Genomic DNA, 18,726 nt, shown 5'->3' with positions numbered 1-18,726 from the left:
TTTCTTAATTAAAAAAATAACCTTTGTCCCTTCATATTTAGGGATTTTAGCCATTGGTTTAATTAACGAAGCCCTGGATGAAGGTGACGCCCAAAAGACTCTGCAGGCCCTGCAGATTCCTGCGGCCAAACTTGAGGGCGTCCTTGCAGAGGTGGCCCAGCATTACCAAGACACACTGATCAGAGCCAAGAGAGAGAAAGCCCAGGTGAGTGGAGTGAAGTTGTCCCTTTGTGTTCAGAGAACTTCCTCCCTCTGGGAACCAAGATAAAGGTAGGGCTATTTCCTGGACACCTTTAGATTCAGAGCACTGGAGGAATATGAGATGTGACAGTACATGTTTCGACTTTGTGTGTGTGTGTGTGTGTGTGTGTGTGGTTCTCTGTTGTTTTTGTTGTAAACACATCCCTATCTCTTTCTCTTTTTTTAAGAGAGGGAAGGGGTAGGAGGGACAGAGGGAGAGGGAGAAAGAGAATCTTAAACAGGCTTCATGCCCAGTGTGGATCTTGACTTGGGTCTTGACCTCACAACCCTGAGATCATGACCTGAGCTGAAATCAAGAGTCAGACAGATGCTAAACCAATTGAGACACCCAGGTGCCCCCCTTCTTGTGTCTCGTTAAGTAAGTTCTGTGTCAAAGTGTAAGATCCAAAAGTGTAAGTTATGTAAGTATGCAGTTGTATAACAATTTTCGAAAGTTGAGCATACCTGGGAAAAACTTAACAGAACAGTGTGCAGCATCCCATTCTGCCTTTGTCCATCTCCTACTGCCCCACCTGCTGGGAACCACCATCCTGATTTTTAACACCACAGTTGAATTTTTGCCCGTTTTAAAACGGTATTAGAACGGTATATGAGTCCATTCATTATGTACTCTTTTGCTTCTGGTTTCTTCTGCCCAAAATAGTATTAGTGAAATTCATCTGTGTGGTTGCAAGAAGCAATAGTTTGTTCATTCTTATTGTTGGGTCCCATTCCCCTCGGTGGTTCTAGATTCTGTTATTGGAAATTTTGAATTGTTTCCCACTTTTTGGCTATTACAAATGATGCTTCTTTGAATATTTTAGTACATGTCTCTTGGTAAATACATTTATCATTTTTATTAGGTGTACATTTAGGAGTAGAACGTATGTGCCATAGGGAATGCACGTGTGTTAAGCTTTAGCAGATAATGTCATGTTTTTATGATAACTTTATTGAGATATAATTCACATAGCCTAGATCTCACCATTTCAGAGTGTACATTTCCATGGTGTTCAGTCATCACAGAATTGTGCGACCACCGCTGCAATCAACTTTAGAACACTTTTATCACCCCAAAAGGAAACCTGGCTCTCATAAGTCACTTCTCATTTTCCCTCAATCTCTCCAGCTCAAGGCAACCAGAAGTCTACCTCCGTCTGTGGATTGGCCTATTCTGGACATTTCACGGACATGGAATCATTAACATGTGGTCCTTTGTGACTGGCTTCTTTCACTTAGTGTGGTTTATCCAATTTTAGCGTGTACTGGTAGTACATCATTTCTTTTTATGGTCAAATTATATTCCATTGTGTGGCTTTAGCACCTTTTATCCATTCATCAGTTGATGGACATGGGTTGTTTCTGTTTTATAGCTATTAGGAGCAATGCTCCTATGAACATAGAGACTTTTGTAGCCGATTATAACACAAACATATCATTTAAAAAGTTTGTCTTACCTCTCAGCTAGTTTGTTGAGGAAATGGACAAGATTTATACCTCCTTTTATCATGTTGCTGAGTAGGAAGTTGCTTTGTATGTAGTAGACCCTCAGATATTTGTTCCATGGTTAAGGCATAATTCTGTTTTTCTAATTGTGGTTGATCTCCTTTTAGGTTCTTCCTAACTAATAACAATTCGTTGTTGGAAGGACGATACCTTTCTTTTCTGACTTAGAGGCTCCCTACAATGAGGTTCTGGTATCAAGCAGAAGAAATAAATGAAATTCTTTTTTTTTTTTTTTTTTAATTTTTTAAAAAAAATTTATGTAACTTCTACACCCGGGGTGGGGCTTAAACTCACAACCCTGAGATCAAGAGTTGCTCTACTGACAGGGCCAGCCCGGTGCCCCTCTAAAAGAAATTCTTAATTTAGGGGGTCAGATTCTTTCTGGAAAATCAAAGGTAGAAAAACAGACCAGGGCTTCTGTGTTATTGGAGCTTTTGTATAATCACACCTATGCAGGCTCTGTAAGTTTGGGTTGGGACAGAAGAGTGTGGGTATTACTATAGTGTTGATAAGTCCCCTTTGATTCCATTGTCAGGAGAGTAGTTGGCATTACCATGTCCTAATCATGTAAATGTGGCAAGTACAAGGTTTCATTTAAGAGGCACATGATTGTGCTGAATGTTGAAACACAGCTCCTGTTGTGTAGTCAGGAAACTTAGAAAAAGGGATCAACTGATTTCATTTACTTGGGTGAGAAGCAGTTGGCTGTAGGGAAGTTGTAAATGGAGTTCTCTGTCTTGGATATTAATTTGGGATCATTTGGATCAGAGCCTCTCAAACTTGGCTGATTGTTAAAACACTTGAAAAGTCATTTTTAAAATACAGATTCCTAAGCTTTAACTCTGTTCCTGCTGATTCAGAATCTCTAACTTGGGGCCTGGCTGTAGTAGTTTTGGGGAGGCCAATGGTGGCGGCGTTTGTTTTTGCTACCATGTAAGTCTGGAAGGAATCTTAGGTCTGATGGACAGAGGTGTGGGCTTTGGGTGAATAACCTAGATCTGGTTTGCTAAAAAAAAGGCAACCTCTGAAAAAGGAGAGAGTCGTTGGAGGGTATAACTTGTACCTGCTCTCACTCATGCTGTAAGCCTGACTGCTCCTTTTGTTTGGGTCCTGGCAGTTAAAGTTTTAGAGGATGTGACTAGAGTTTGAAGCATTTCCTTTTGCTGGGAAATAACTTTGAGAGTTCATCAAAGGAGGAGAAGGGAGGGGGGCAGGTTAGAGGAAAATTTGCTTCATACTGCCAGGCTTGGCTTTAGTAGACTGCATATTTGGTAGAATTGGCTTTTTTTTAGGCCTTAGCTTCGTAGTTCCTCTAGCCATTTTGGGAGTGGTTTTAAAAATAATCATCTGAGTTCTAAATTTAGCAAGCAAAAGATCTTAATTTAAATTTGGTCTGTAGTTTTCTTTTCTTGTGATATCTTTGTGTCTGGTTTTGGTATCAGGGTAATACTGGCCTCATAGACTGAACTGGGAAGCATTACTTCCTCTTGGAGGTTTTAGAAGAGTTTCTAAAGGGTTGGTGTCGACTGTCTTTAAACATTTGGTAGAATTCACCGGTGAAGTCATGTGGTCTTGTGTTTTGGGTTTTGTTTTGTTTTGTTTTTGTAGAATGTGTTTTGATGACTAATTCCATGTCTGTATTTGTTATAGGTCGGTTCAGATTTTCTTCAAGTGTTCTATATGCTTCCTACTCTTTCTCATTGCCTTCTGGGAATTCCATTATGCATATATCGGTATTATAAATTGTGTCCACAGGTTTTTGAGGTTTGGTTCATTTTTCCTCATTCTTTTTTCTTACTGTTCCTCAGACTGGAGATTACTCCTCAGACTAATTTAAGTTGACCTATCTTCAAGTTCACCGATTCTTTCTTTTGCATGCTGAAATCCCTCTAGTGAATTTTTCATTGCAGTTATTGTACTTTTCGACTCCAGAATTTCATTTCGTTCTTTTTAAATAAATTTCTGTCTCTTTATTGTTATTCTTTGGTGAGATATTGTTCTTATCCTTTTAGTTCTTTAGACATGGTTTTCTTTAATTCTTTGAGCATATTCAGAATATCTGAATTAAGTCTTTGTTTCCCTTTTTTCCTGTTTGAACCATGCTTTCCTGTTTCTTCCCCCCTCCCCCTGCCTTTGGTAGTTTCATAGAATTATCTTTTCTTCTTCCTTTTTAAAATTTTAATTCCAGTATAATTAACATACACTGTTACATTAGTTTCCGGTATACAAGACAGTGATTCAGCAATTCTGTGCATTACTTAGTGCTCATCATGGTGGTGATCTTTAATCCTCATCTCCTGTTTCGCCCATTCTCCCACTCACCTCCATTCTGGTAACCATCAGCACATTCTCTATAATTGAGAGTCCAGTTTTTTGGTTTGTCTCTCCTTTTCCCTTTGCTCATTTGCTTTGTTTCTTAAATTCCACATATGAGGGAAGTCGTATGATATTTGTCTCTGACTGGCTTATTTTACTTAGCATCATACTCTCTAGTCCCATCCATGTTATTGCAAATGCAAGAGTCTGTTTTTTTATGGCTTCGTAGTATGCCATTTACCTTATCTCCTTTACCCATTCATCTGTTAATGGGCACTTGGGCTGCTTCTGTAATATGGCTATTGTAAATAATGCTGCAGAAAACACAAGGCTGCATATATCTTTTCACATAAGTGTTTTTGTATTCTTTGGGTAAATACCCAACCGTGGGATTACTGGGTCATGTGGTAGTTCTGGGTTTTTTTTTGTTTGTTTGTTTTTGTTTCTTAATTTTTAAAAAAAATATTTTATTTATTTATTTAACAGAGAGAGAAAGATCACAAGTAGGCAGGGAAGCAGGCTCCCTGCTGAGCAGAGAGCCTGATGCAGGGCTCTATCCCAGGACCCTGAGACCATGACCTGAGCCGAAGGCAGAGGCTTAACCCACTGAGCCACCCAGGCGCCCCTTTGTTTCTTAATTTTATTAATTTATTTGAAAGAGAGAGAGAGAGAGCGCGCGCACGCGCACTCTTGTGCAAGCACACAAGCAGGGAGAGGGGAAGAGGGAGAAGCACACTCCCTGCTGAGCAGGGGGCCCAACATGAGGCTCTGTCCCAGGACCCTGGGATCATGACCTGAGCCCTAAGGCAGATGCTCAACGAACTGAGCCACCCGGGCGCCTGTGGCAGTTCTATTATTAATTCTTTTTTCTCAAACAAGGGGTCTCACGTGTATGTTATTGAACCAACCAACTATTGCTGAAGCCAAGTAGCAGAAGAATCATTTCCCCAATAAAACATGTCTATCGTTCAGGTAGTAGCGATGCTCACAGAGAGAAGAAACAAGTTTGTGCTCTTCATGCAGAATAAATGTGTGCGCCGTCTCGTGTGTGATCCCTCATGAGCCCAGTCTGGTTCTTCAGTTCCTCCCTGGAGTTGTACCTGATTTTATTACCGGTTTTCATCCTTATCCACTGGGGAATGGAGTGATTCCGCCTTTGTTTCTTGGCCGGAAGTTGCTTGATCCTGAAAGTCTTATGAGAAGATGCGGTGAGGAACAGTCAGCTGCACGTACCATGATGGTGGGCAAAAGGAGAGAGCTAGGTTTAGCTTTTTGAGGCATCTCCGTACTGTTCTCCGCAGTGGCTATACTGGTTTGCATTCCCAGCAGTGCAGGAGGGTTCCTTTTTCTCCACATCCTTGCCAGCACTGGTTGTTTCTTGTCTTTTTGGTTTTTTTTAGCCATTCTGACAGGTGTGGGTTGGTATCTCATGGTTTTGATTTGCATTTCCCTGATGATTGTGACATTGGCATTCCTGGGTCTGTTAGCCAACTGTGTGTCTTTGAAGAAATGTCTTTTCATGTCTTCTGCCCATTTTTAATCGGGTTATTTGTTTTTTTGGGTGTCGAGTTGTGTAAGTTCTTTACATATTTTGGATACTGACCCCTTATTGGAAATGTCATATGCAGATATTTTCTCCCATTCGGTAGGATTTCTTTTAGTGTTGTTGATTGTTTCCTTGCTGTGTGGAAGCTTTTTATTTTGATGTGGTCCCAATAGTTTATTTTTACATTTGTTTCCCTTGCCTCAGGAAACATATCAGAAAAATGTTGCAATGGCCAATATCAGAAATTACTGCCTGGGTTCCCTTCTAGGATTTTTATGGTTTCAGGCCTCACGTTTAAGTCCTTAATCCATTTTGAGTTTATTTTTTTTGCATGATGTAAGAAAGTGGTCCAGTTTCGTTCTTTGGCATGTAGCTGTCCAGTTTTCCCAACACCATTTGTTGAAGAGACTTTTTTCCCATTGCATATTCTTGCCTTCTTTGTTGAAGATTAACTGACCATGTAATCGTGGGCTTATTTCTGGGCTGTATACTCTGTTCCATTGATCTACGTGTCTGCTTTTGTGCCAGGACCATGCTGTTTTGATTACAGCAGCTTTGCAGTATAACTTGAAATCTGGGATTGTGATACCTACAGTTTTGTTTTTCTTTTTCAAGATTACTTTGGTCACTCGGTGTCTTTCGTGGTTCCATGCAGATTTTAGGATTGTATTAGTCTGTGAAAAATGCTTTCAATATTTTGTTGGGAATTGCATTAAATCTGTAGGTTGCTTTGGGTAGTACGGATATTTTAACAGTATTTCTTTCTCCTAATTCATGAGCATGGACTGTCTTTCCATTTGTTTGTGTCATCTTCAGTTTCTTTTGTCGCTGTTTTTTTAGTTTTCAGAATTCAGGTCTTTCTCCTCCTTGGTTAAGATTATTCCCAGATATTTTATTATTTTTGGCGCAATTGTAAATGTGATTATTTTCTTAGTTTCTCTTTCTGCCGCTTCATTATTAACATATAGAAATGCAACAAATTTCTGTATGTTGATCTTGTAGCCTACAATGCTACTGAATTTATTTATCAGTTCTAGTAGTGTTTTGGGTGGAGTCTTTAGGGTTTTCTATATCATGTCATCTGCAAATAGTGGAAGTTTTACTTCTTCCTTACCAATTTGGATACTTTTAGTTTCTTGTCTGATTGCTGTGGCTAGGACTTCCAGTACTATGTAGAATAACAGTGGTGAGAATGGACATCCCTGTCTTATTCCTGACCTTAGGGGGAAATTCTCAGTTTTTCACCACTGAGCATGATATTAGCTGTGGGTTCTTTATATAGGGCCTTTATTATGCTGAGGAATATTCCCTCTAAACCTACTTTGTTATGGGTTTTTATCGTGAATGGATGTTGTATTTTGTCAAATCATGCTTTCTTGTTTCTTTGCATGTCTTGTAATTTTTTGTTGAAAACTGGATCTTTTGGGACGCCTGGCTGGCTCAGTTGGTTAAGCAGCTGCCTTCGGCTCAGGTCATGATCCCAGCTTCCTGGGATCGAGTCCCGCATCGGGCTCCTTGCTCGGCAGGGAGCCTGCTTCTCCCTCTGCCTCTGCCTGCCATTCTGTCTGCCTGCGCTCGCTCTCTCTCCCTCTCTCTCTGACAAAAAAAAAAAAAAAAGAAAAGAAAACTGGATCTTTTAATAATTGGGTAACTCTGGAAATAAGAGTCTATCCCTTCCTCAGGGTTTATTGTTGTGTTTGTTACTGTTGTTTGTTTGGTGACTTTCAATTCTGTTAAGTCATGTGTGGCTACTGAAGTCTCTGCTTGATTAGCTACAGGTCAGCTAATGATGATGCAGAATATTTTAATTTTTTGAAAAAGATTTTATTTATTTATTTATTTATTTGAGAGTGAGTGAGTGAGTGGGGTCAGCAGAAGGGACAAAGGGAGGGGGACAAGTAGACTCTTGGCTGAGTGTGGAGCCCAACACGAGGCTCCGTCCCACGATCCCAAGATCATGACCTGAGCAGAAACCAGGAGTTGGACCTTTAACTGACTGAGCCACCCAGGCACCCGTAGGCAGAGGATTTTTAAATGCCTAGAATCAGTAAAGCTCCAGCCTTTGCAGAGGGCCAGTGTGCATGTTGGGGCACACCTTCAGTACTCAGCCAGGCAGTTTACGGTTCTGCCTTAGCCCTCGCTTCATGCTTGCACAGAACCTCAAGGTCAGCCAGAGGTGAGCCCTTACAGCCTTACCAGATCTTTTCTGAGCATGCGCACAGCTTGCACGTGCACCTGGCCTTCTGGATTTCCATCTCAGGAGCATGTCAGAGACTTTTCAAAGCTCTCTGCACGTCTCATTCTCAAACTTTTTTTTTTAAATCTTTTTGGTTACTTATTGTTTGCCTAAATTTTTATCCACTGCTGTAGACATCTGTGATATTAAACAAGTGCCTCTTTCTGTTTTTGGTAAATGGCCCTGGAGAAAAAACTGTTTGTACTGGGCAACTCTAAGTTCAAAAGAAGATAGCCTTGCTGTGGCTTTCTAGGGTTCTCTGGAAACAGATGAGGCTCTGAAGGATGAGTGTGTGTGTGTGTGTGTGTGTGTGTGTGTGTGTGTGTGTGTGTGTGTGTGTGTGTGTGTGTTTGGTGGGAGACAGGTAGGAGTGGAGCCATTTGAAGTGCCACAAAGCTCACAGTTGTTGAATTGTCCCAATTCAGTGTTTTTTCTTGAATAAACTCTGTTTGCTGCAAGTCTTGGTCAATTTTTCAAGTTTTGAAAAAGACGATTTTTGCCAGGATTTTATTTCTTTCATGTAGGAGAGGATTTTCAGATGTCCTTACTCTATTTTCACTAATAGTCACTTTTCTCTTCATTTAAACTTGGTGTTGTTGGAATAGTTGCTACAAGTAAATTACTAGTCATTGGTCAGTAATATCCGAATGCCAAGCCATGGGTATCAGAGATTCTGAAGGAACCCATTTTATAATTACAGATCTGAATGACTGGTAAATCTCTGTTCTGTTCCCCCACCCTATAGTATGTGTGTACACAGACAGACATACATGCATGTAGCTAAAAATAAGCTGGTATGGGGGCGCCTGGGTGGCTCAGTGGGTTAAGCCTCTGCCTTCAGCTTAGGTCATGATCTCAGGGTTCTGGGATCGAGTCCCGCGTTGAGCTCTCTGTTCGGCAGGGAGCCTGCTTCTTCCTCTCTCTCTCTCTGCCTGCCTCTCTGCCTACTTGTGATCTCTCTCTGTCAAATAAATAAAGTCTTAAAAAAAAAAATAAGCTGGTATGCACCTGTGTGACTGTTGCACAATTGTTGGGATACTGAAATACTTTTGTTTGGCACACTGCTTCTGTGCCGTAACTGAAGGATTACTATACCTAATCCAGCGGGCCACACGATTCTGCTGCATTCTGGATGTTCAGTGCTTGTGTATAATTGATGCATATGTTGTAGAGATTCAGGTTCATGTATGTGTGTGTCTACATGTGTATATGGCATGTGTGGCAGAGTTTATATGTGGCATGGTTTGCATGTGTGACGACAGATAAACTCTTACATATGTTACATACATGTACACATGATCCGCTGCAGCCTGGATTTTATTTTTCCTCACACATGCAAACCATGCTGCATATAACAGGAGAGACTTCTAAGGACGTGTTAAGGGGTAAGAAGTGCCCTCTCGAGGTGTGCAAGTCTGTGCTTTACACACACACGTGCACGTACATGTATGATAGCCGTTCTTTTGCCCCTTGTCCCTTTCCTTTTACCGTAATTTGTGGCTTCTCCACCTCTTTTACCTATAGTCACTGCCCACTTTTTTGGCTCTTATTTCTGGTTTCTGTCTCTTCACCTCTCCTGAAATGGAGCCAGTTGGCTCAGCGTTAGCGTTGTTAGGGGCAGTGTTTCAGCATATTTTATGCAGCATTTTCACTTTAAATCTTTTTTATTTCCGTAATCTCCACAACACCTAGCCCAGAGTTTGTAACTCCCTGCTCAGTGATTTGTGTTAATCTTGGGTGATCTCTTTAGAGCATGCAGGGGCATCTGGGGCTTTTGTCATCTTACTGGATCTGATCGGAGCTGAGAGAACCTGTTCTTTCCTTGCCCTGGGATGAGGTGATGTATGTCGCCTTTCTTTCCCAGTATTTCTGTATCATTTTTTCCCAGACACGCCTGCGACACGCATCTGTTCTTCTCTTGCCTTCCATACTGTAGCTCTGCCCCCTGTTTCTTAGGGGAGGACGCACGGATGTGCATTCATGGTTCTGCTCTAGTCCGCCTGGGGCAGAGAGAAGGCACGACTCTGAATGGGCAGAATTCTTAGTAAGCTGTGCCTTCCTGTGCCAAACCTCCTGGCTCTGCGTGTAGCAGATTCTGCTCAGAGGTATCTGTCTGATGGATAATTAACTTAAAAGCGAACCCCAAAGAGCCTGGTTCTGTGGAAATACTTCTGTTTTTACGTGAGAGGATTTTCAGGCTTCCTCTGTTGGAGCCTGCACCTCCAGCCCTCTCGCTGAGGATCTCCCTGTTCACACCGTCCCAGAGCTGTGGCTCCCTCATCCTCCTGTGTCACCCTGAAACTCTTGCTTGGCATTTCCGGAATTTGTTCGGAATTTGTTTGTGTGATTTTAGGGGGATCGTGTGTGGCCATTTTCTGTTTGCAGTAACAGACAGGGATGGGCGGTAGAAGCGTGCGAGCTTCTGCAGCTCTGTGGTGATTTGTTCCCCACCGTCACTTTCTTAAAATTGGGACAGTGCCCCCTTGGGATTCTAAGCCCAGCACTTACCATAGTTTGCTTAAATGATCTTTCTTTGCAAACTGCATTTCAAAGGAGTAGATCATTGCTTTCAGTGTCAGTGGCCTGCCTTTGGCCTTTCCTGTCACCAGTGTGCTTTATAAATGGCAGGAATTGGGGACGGCTTGGCTCTGCCGAGTGAAACATTGTGTCTCCCTCCACAGTAATGTGGGGGGCAGGTGAGGCCTTCTCTGAGCTTTGGCGACTTCAGCTGGTCGGCCTCCTTCGGGTGGTGAAAAGTTCCACTTGGCCTCGGAGCCCAGACCCTGCTTCATCTGGCACCATCGTTGTGGTTCCTGCCCCCCCACCCCCACCCCGTTGTCTCACTGGCAGATGGTATTTACACCAGACAGTCAGAGTGGGGTTTTGATCTGCCATTTACTCCGATGGCTATTAGCTTGAGCCTGAGAAGCAGTTAATTTTGTTGGCTCTGCCAGGATCGTCTCAAACATGACGCTGTCAGCCTGGCCGTGTGAAAACCTGAGGTTCCTCACCTCTTGTGGAGAAGACTCCCGTCTTCATCTACCGAATTGGAAACGTGAGCGAACAGACAACCCTGCTGGAGATAGTTGAAACTTCTATAACCTCAGTACGATCCCTGAAAGCTAAGTCGGTGTCAGAGGTTTCCATCTCTGACTCTCAGGCTGACACTAGGCGGATGGCAGGGTATGGACCGTGTTGCCTGTGCCCCCAGAGCACGGAGTCCCGGGGCTGCTCCCAAAGCCACTTGCCCAAATCAGAGAGTGGTAGCCAGATTCGTGGACACTGGAAGATACTAGAGAAGGCTATTTCTGGCAGTCCAGTTCTACTTAAAATGCCTTTCAGAGGGCGCCTGGGTGGCTCAGTGGGTTAAGCCTCTGCCTTCAGTTCAGGTCATGATCTCAGGGTCCTGGGATCAAGTCCCGCATCGGGCTGTCTGCTCAGCGGGGAGCCTGCTTCCCTCTCTCTCTTTGCCTCTGCCTACTTGTGATCTCAAAATCTTAAAAAAAAAAAAAAAAATGTCTTTCAGAGCAAATGATTGCCAGTAAGCTACTGAAAAAAAAAATAATTGGGGGCGCTTTGGTCAGTTAAGCATTGACTCTTGATTTTGCCTCAGGTGATGATTTCAGGGTGGTGAGATCGAGCCCCATGTCGGGTTCTGTGCTAGGTGAGGAGCCTGCTTTAGATTCTCTCTCTCCTTCTCCCCTTCACCCCCACCCCCACCAGCTCATGTGGTCTCTCTCTTGGGAGAAAAAAAAAAAAAGCCCAAGACGTATTTAGAAAGAGGGAAGTAAGCCAACACTGCTATTTCATTTGTGTCCCCAGTATTCAACTCAGACTACACTGTGGACCTGTGAGGCCTTTGTTGGCCATGCCAAGGAAACTAATCACCATTTATTATGTTTCTGTGTGAAAATGTGTTTTTAAGTTTCCCACAACTGATTTAACATTCAAGTTTTAGAATCTAAAGGGGCGGGGTATGTTAGATTGCCTGTAATGGCTCCTGGCTTTACCTGTGATAAAGTCTGATGCTCTTAAAAACAGTCGTCATAGAAAATGTCAGTGTTGTTGCCCAAGGGGGCTTTTTAAAAAGTACCACATGTTCATATTCATAGGGTGGCCCCTGTCATACTAATGAAGTCCCTGGGCCCCTTGCCAGTTGGTCCTTCTGCCACTTCTAGCTCCTCTTGACCTCCCAAACCATTTGTCTTCATCTTCCCACACACGTCAGCTGCATCTGAGGCATGTCTCTTGTACTCTTCTACCAGGTTGTTGATGCCCAGCCTCTTCCATTTGACTATTTGGTGTGTCTGATGTGTTTGAAACTCCTTCTTCATGTGATTGAGTCCCCAAAGCCCCCTTGATGTCTTGTACCCTAATTTGTTGTTTTGCTTTCTCATGGTGCGTAGGAAACCCAGGACGAGTCAGCTGTGTTGTGGTTGGATGAAATTCAAGGTGGGATCTGGCAGTCCAACAAAGACACCCAGGAAGCACAGAGGTGTATGTATCCGTGGTTTATTTCTGTTCCCATGGCGAGTGGGGGTAACGCCGTGCTCTTGCTTCAGCGTTCAGCTTGGTAGAGAGATGGGATGTGGGCAGGGGCAGTTTGCCAGGAGGCGGACAGTGGGTGAAGTAGTGTGTGGCTTTAGACGCTTTCTAAACTGTTCTGGTGACATTTCTCTTCCGGGATAGTTGCCCTGGGAATCTATGCCATTAATGAGGCAGTGGACGGTGGTGATGTTGGCATGACACTGAGTGCCCTTCGTTCCCCTGATGTCGGCTTGTATGGAGTCATCCCCGAATGTGGTGAGACTTACCAGAGTGACCTTGCTGAGGCCAAGAAGAAGAAACTGGCAGCAGGTGAGTTTTGGGGACATAAATATGTGCCCTGAAAGGAAAAGCTTGACTCTGGGGGGGATGGGGGGTGGAGGCAGCTGTAGGGAAATATACTTTAGTATAGAGGCACAGTATTTAGGCTTATTTTAGAGCTCCTAAAGAGATAATATCCCTATTTAAAAAAAAAAAAAAAATATATATATATATATATATATATATATTTTCTCACCTCCCCACCCCCTTTGAGAGCAGCTGTGTTAAAAAGGTCAATTTTCTGAAAAAGCAAGAAGGATCCAAGTATTTGACAATTTATCTTTAATAGGGCAACATTTCATAGGGCAATCAGAGTTCTGATCGCCTAAGTCCATAAAGAGTTAAAAGTCGTTTATCTGGGAATAAAGATAAGATTTTTCATCCTGTTACATGGCCTTTTTATTTATTAACTGGAGAGGCTGAATGGTTGCAGATCTTTTTATCGGAATGGTTTTCTGACATGGAAGGTCTTAGATGCTGATTTAGAAGGAGCAAAGTTAGTCAAGGTCAGGTCCACAATTGGACTTCATATTCTCTTTTTATAACATAAAAATGACTGAGCTAAATGAGACGATAAAACTGTGATTTTAGAGGGACTTAGGATGCCCCTTACTCTTGTGGATGCGAGGTACAGGGTTTGGAATGGTTCTGTTTAGACTGTTACCAGGGCCAGAATAATCCTGCAGTGTTGGATGCATGAGTGTGGGATGTGGCTCCGGGTCTCTTTTATCCATCCTTTATTTTCTGTCAGGAGATAATAACAGCAAGTGGGTGAAGCACTGGGTGAAAGGTGGATACTATTACTACCACAACCTGGAGACCCAGGAAGGAGGATGGGAGGAACCCCCAGACTTCGTGCAGAATTCCATGCAGCTTTCTCGGGAGGAGATCCAGGTAGGTCACATTTCCTCACAAAGAGAAAAAGCTGAGAGAACGTGTTCTAGAGCCAATACTAGTGAGGAGGACAGGGCCTGTGCTTAGAAGCCCTGGACTAGGGCGCCTGGGTGGCTCAGTGGGTTAAGCCGCTGCCTTCAGCTCAGGTCATGATCTCGGGGTCCTGGGATCGAGTCCCGCATTGGGCTCTCGGCCTGCTTCCCTCTCTCTCTCTCTCTGCCTGCCTCTCTGTCTACTTGTGATCTCTCTCTGTCAAATAAACAAATAAAATCTTTAAAAAAAAAAAAGAAGCCCTGGACTAAAATTAAGGCTATATAATGAACTGTGTGGGCTAGTTTTTTCCCTAGCAGTTGAGGAGATGACTAAGTACGTATATTAGTAAAGCATCTGAGCTATAGAATGAAGTCTGGTAAATTGTGTGCTCACTAAAGAAAACTTGGATGATCAGGAAAAAAGAAAAATGAAAAGTTGCTTGAACTGCTTGTGAAATGGAGTGACTATTAATCTCTGATTTACCTTTCCAGTCTTTTCTAACTGTCCCACAAACTCCAGGCTGTGCTGTTTTTTTTTTTTTAATTTATTTATTTATTTTAAGATTTTATTTATTTATTTGACAGAGATCACAAGTAGGCAGACAAAGAGGAGGAAGGAGGCTCCCTGCTCAGCAGAGAGCCCGATGTGGGGCTCGATCCCAGGACCCTGGGATCATGACCTGAGCCAAGGGCAGAGGCTATAACCCACTGAGCCACCCAGGCGCCCCCAGACTGTGCTGTTTTAGAATATAATCTGCGGGGACGCCTGGGTGGCTCAGTTGGTTGGACGACTGCCTTCGGCTCAGGTCATGATCCCGGAGTCTCGGGATCGAGTCCCGCATCGGACTCCCAGCTCCATGGGGAGTCTGCTTCTCCCTCTGACCTTCTCCTCGCTCATGCTCTCTCTCACTGCCTCTCTCTCAAATAAATAAATAAAATCTTTAAAAAAAAAAAAAAAAAAAGAATATAATCTGTGCTTTCAGATAAGCTCAGTGTTTTTTTATAGCCGCTTTTAAAGTGCTTTCCCCCCATCCTCTGTGTGTTTGCTTATGCTGGTCATTCTTACTGGTTGCTCATGGATTCATTGGTTACTCCCACCTCCATGAGTGTAGCAGGCTCTCATCTAAGCAGTGGGGGTGCAGTCATGGACAACACCGGTCCCCACTGTCATGAGGTGTCCCTTCCCTGCCATGTATATCTGTCAAACTTCTACCTATCTCAAGTGTCACCTCCTCAATGATTTTTTTTTTAAGTTTATTAAGTAATCTCTATACCCCATGTGGGGTTCGAACTCGTGACCCCAAGATCAAGAGGTGCACACTCTTCCCACTGAGCCAGGCAGGCTTCCCTCCTCGATGAATCTTTTTAAAATTCTCTTCCTTTCCCCCTCCAACTTCATTTGAAGCCCCCCGCCCAAGAACTTAATAGTAATTCAGAATTGAACCAACTTGGATTTGAATTTTGGTCATGTCTGTACTTGTCTCATGCCCACTTCTGGTTTTTAAAGTGAGCCTCTAAGTTTGCAGGGTTTGTGTCCTTGATGGGCTGTTGTGCACTTTTAACATTACTTGGTCCTGGGCTCATGCGCATTAAACCAGAGTTGTCTAATAACATTAAAAGAGAGGAAAAGGTATGGAGGGGAGATGTTCAGGGAGCTCCCCTAGGTCATAGTTAGAAAGGTTAATTTTATTTTAGTTAATTTTTTTAAGTAATCTCTACGCGTACCGTGCGGGGCTCAAATTCATGACCTTGAGATCAAGAGTCAGGTGCCCTGTGGACTGAGACTCCTAGAAGGAGAGGCCAGTACAGGCCGTCTGCTTCTGTTGGGCAGCATTTCCCAAATCCTGGGAAGAAAAACTGCGGTGCCTACATGTGCAGAAAGTGAGATCGTCCCTTATTCAGAACACCTAGCAGAGGGATGCGTTTCTGTCTTGGGCTTGAAGTTCTCTTCTCACCTTCTTGGTCAGTGTTGCACCGTCTTTGCTGATGATTTCACCGTGAGGAAATTTAAGGAAAGCGCTCAAACTCTGTGATGGGATGTAAAGATGTGTCAGTCTCTGGGTTCCTGTTCTTCCCGGTATGACGGTGAAGACAGCAGGGGACTGAGGTCCTGCAGCGTGAGGCAGACAAACAGGTGCCCGAGAACCGTGATGTGGAGGGAACGTTGAGGAAGCAGTTAATTTTGTTCTGGAGAAAGATGGCGCAGATCATATTTTAGCAGGCGTGGAGAAGGGGAAGGGACTGTGTGGGGAAAGAGCCTGGGAGAGCATGGGCCATTTACTGGGAGACGAGCAGTCCTGGGCCTGTTTACTGGCATGTGAGGAAAGGCCTCGGTGAGTTTCCAGGGCCTGACGTACCCCAGTAAGGAACCAGGCCACTGCTTCTAACAGTGATTTTTAACTTTGAGTCGCACACCCCTTCAATTATCTCATTAACTTCCACAGAGATGCTCCTACTTAATGTTTTGCAAATAGACCTAATAGAATTTTAAACAGGGGAGGGATGTTCCTTCACTTTGGTGCAGGCACTAACCTCCTTAAAAAAAATAGTGGCCCTCAAATTGGATTCTCCCACTTTCCACTTCTGCACTTTCCACTTCTGCAGTTTGGATCTTCATGGAATCCTTAGTCATTTTCTTCTCCAAACCTTATCGTTCATCTTGTCTCTGATTTTATTCTCCCAGTTCCTCAACCACCTTGTGCTCCTTCTCTTCTCATAGTTCCAGTTATTCTCATATGGAACCTGGATCTGTGCTTTTCTGAATTGTCTGTGGGTATGAGATGAGGCCTAAGAATCTGCATTTCTGACCGACTCCCCCTTCCCGACGCTGATGCCGTTGGCCCCAGGGTACATTTCTGATAGTAGCCTACATATGTAGGCATGCTGCCTTCATTGTAGGAAAAAAAGGATAAATATTTTTAAAATCCTGTGGAATTTTCCTGATTTGGCCTTGCCTACAGATTTGTCATGTGTTTCTTCTTGCTGAATGCATGAAAGTTAGTCTGGCCCCTCACTAATTCATCCCTCATTGCCATTCACTTCTTAGCTCACAGCAGTGTGGTTTCCCGTCCAGCTTTTACTTTGGTAGAATTCTTGCTTTAGAACTTACGGATAGCCTTTTAACTGCCAGGTTCACTTAGGAGATCTCCTCCTATTTGACCTCTCACTGTGTTTTCTTCCTTAAACTTGTGGCTCTTTTGGCCTCTTTAGTGCGATTCTCTTCTGGTTTTCCCGCTTTCCAGGGCTCCTTCTTAATCTGCCTTCTCTCCCCCCACTGAATCACGATAGGATGCCCCCGGCCTCCTTCCCTTCCACTTGATCATCTCTGGGGCCTCATTCAGGTCCGTGGCTCTAGCTCTCTCTTTGGCGCTTATGAACCCCCAAATCTTGTACCTCTGGACTTCAGTTCTCCTAACTGCCAGGTCTGCCTTTCCATTTGCAGTCTAGACGTCCAGCAGGCATCTCAAACACAGCCTCAGAAAAACAGGCCCCAATAGTATATAAAGGTGTATTTTTTTCTCCCATTAAATAATTCTGGAGTCTGGCAGTCCAGTGAAGGTGTGGTGACTCCACAGTCTGTTCCCAGGATCCGTCTGTCTGTCTGCTCTGCCTTTCTTAGCACGCGGTTTCTACTCTCAAGGTCACCTTGTCATCCAGAGTGACCTCTTGGAGTATCAGCCATCCAGTTACCAATTCAGGCAGGAAATTGGAGGAAGGGAAGGAGAGCAGAGAAGGCAGGATGTCCCCTATCTGTCTCTCTTCAGGAGCCTTCCCAGAGGTCTCCCCAGACAACTGCATACACTGCGTAGGCTGCTTCCATCCCCAGCTCATGGAGTCTTTTACCTGCACATGTTGGTGGCCAGAAAATGATACCAGGGCTCTGATACCAAGGAAAAGGGGAACGTGGATATGAGGGGGGTAACCACATGTTCCCACTGTGCTCGCTGCTGCCACCCCGCTCAGCCCTGGGTCACCCCTCACTTGGATTACAGTAACAGCGTTCTGATTCACCCACTCAGGCTAACCTGCCAGCTGCTCTGATAACAGTGCTGCTTCTCTAAAAATAAGTCTCCTGGCTCTGTTCCTCTCTTGGAAGGCGTGCTGGTTCTCTAGTGCCTGTGGTCCCAATCCACACACTCTGGGCTACTTTTCAAGGCCATTTGCAGTCCTGCCATTTCCCTGTGGTGTCCTTCCTCCACTGTGGCATTCTAGGGGCTCCTGGGGCTCGGTACCCAGTCCTGTGTTATACCTGCCATTCCGTTCTCTTGTCAGCAAGCACGCTTCTGGCAGGCAGGGTTGGGTCAGTGAGTGTGTAAAGGTCACATGTGTGTTTGTAACTTTTTTTTTTTTGGATGTGAGAACAACTTGGCCCCAGGAAATAGCCCTGAAGTCTTCATTCCCACTGCTTCATTAGAGACATGGGACAGACTTAGGCGTGAGGGTTGGTGTGTGTGCGGCGGAGGAGAGTGGTTAAAGTGTCCGTTCCCCCCGTGTGTGTCCTCTAACGTGCTTTTCCAGAGCTCCATCTCGGGAGTGACGGCTGCGTACAACCGAGAACAGCTCTGGCTAGCCAACGAAGGCTTGATCACCAGGCTGCAGGCTCGCTGCCGTGGATACTTGGTTCGAAAGGAGTTCCGATCCAGGATGAACTTCCTGAAGAAACAAATCCCGGCCATCACCTGCATTCAGGTATCTCAGCCCATTCTGCAGACCGCGTTGGGGGGGGGGGCTTCAGGAGCAGGGGTAAGAAGCAGCTTAACGATCGTAAGACCAGCTCTTACGATCCAGTGGGAGTGGTTTTTGCCCTCTGACTTCTTGGTCTCTCCCTTTTTTGACAAATACTTCCTCTTTGTTATTGTTGTGATCAGAATGATCACATGGGCTGGATGGTTTTCAGGGTGAGTTGTCTGACCCAGATGGGGTTCTTCCTAGGTACCTCGTTGTCTTCTAACACTGCTCTTTTGTGTCAGATCTGAATCTGGTCTGACAACAGTGACAGGGTAGTGTGGTGTCACTGGAAGAATTCCAAGTTAGCAATCAAGGCCCCACCCCTGCCAGGTGGTGGTGAGCCCCTCTCAGTTTGCTTCCTC

General features: G+C 44.2%; 1 protein-coding gene across 2 annotated transcripts in view; it reads left to right on the top strand.

Moving 5' to 3' along the window:
• LOC111152707 (IQ motif containing GTPase activating protein 1) overlaps positions 1–18,726 on the top strand; it is a 114,043-nt gene that overhangs the window by 69,536 nt on the left and 25,781 nt on the right. For both annotated transcript variants that reach the window (XM_022511279.1, XM_022511280.1), the window contains 5 exons: positions 42–205; positions 12,251–12,341; positions 12,534–12,701; positions 13,462–13,604; positions 18,155–18,325. In XM_022511279.1, the coding sequence (XP_022366987.1) occupies positions 42–205; positions 12,251–12,341; positions 12,534–12,701; positions 13,462–13,604; positions 18,155–18,325 (737 nt within the window). The remainder of the gene's footprint in view (positions 1–41; positions 206–12,250; positions 12,342–12,533; positions 12,702–13,461; positions 13,605–18,154; positions 18,326–18,726) is intronic.

This window comes from Enhydra lutris, unplaced genomic scaffold, assembly GCF_002288905.1.
Source record: "Enhydra lutris kenyoni isolate GAN:26980312 unplaced genomic scaffold, ASM228890v2 scaffoldscaffold29, whole genome shotgun sequence".
NCBI lineage: Eukaryota > Metazoa > Chordata > Mammalia > Carnivora > Mustelidae > Enhydra > Enhydra lutris.
The sequence above is the reverse complement of the archived record's forward strand: the minus strand, read 5'-3'. Positions and strand labels throughout refer to the sequence as shown.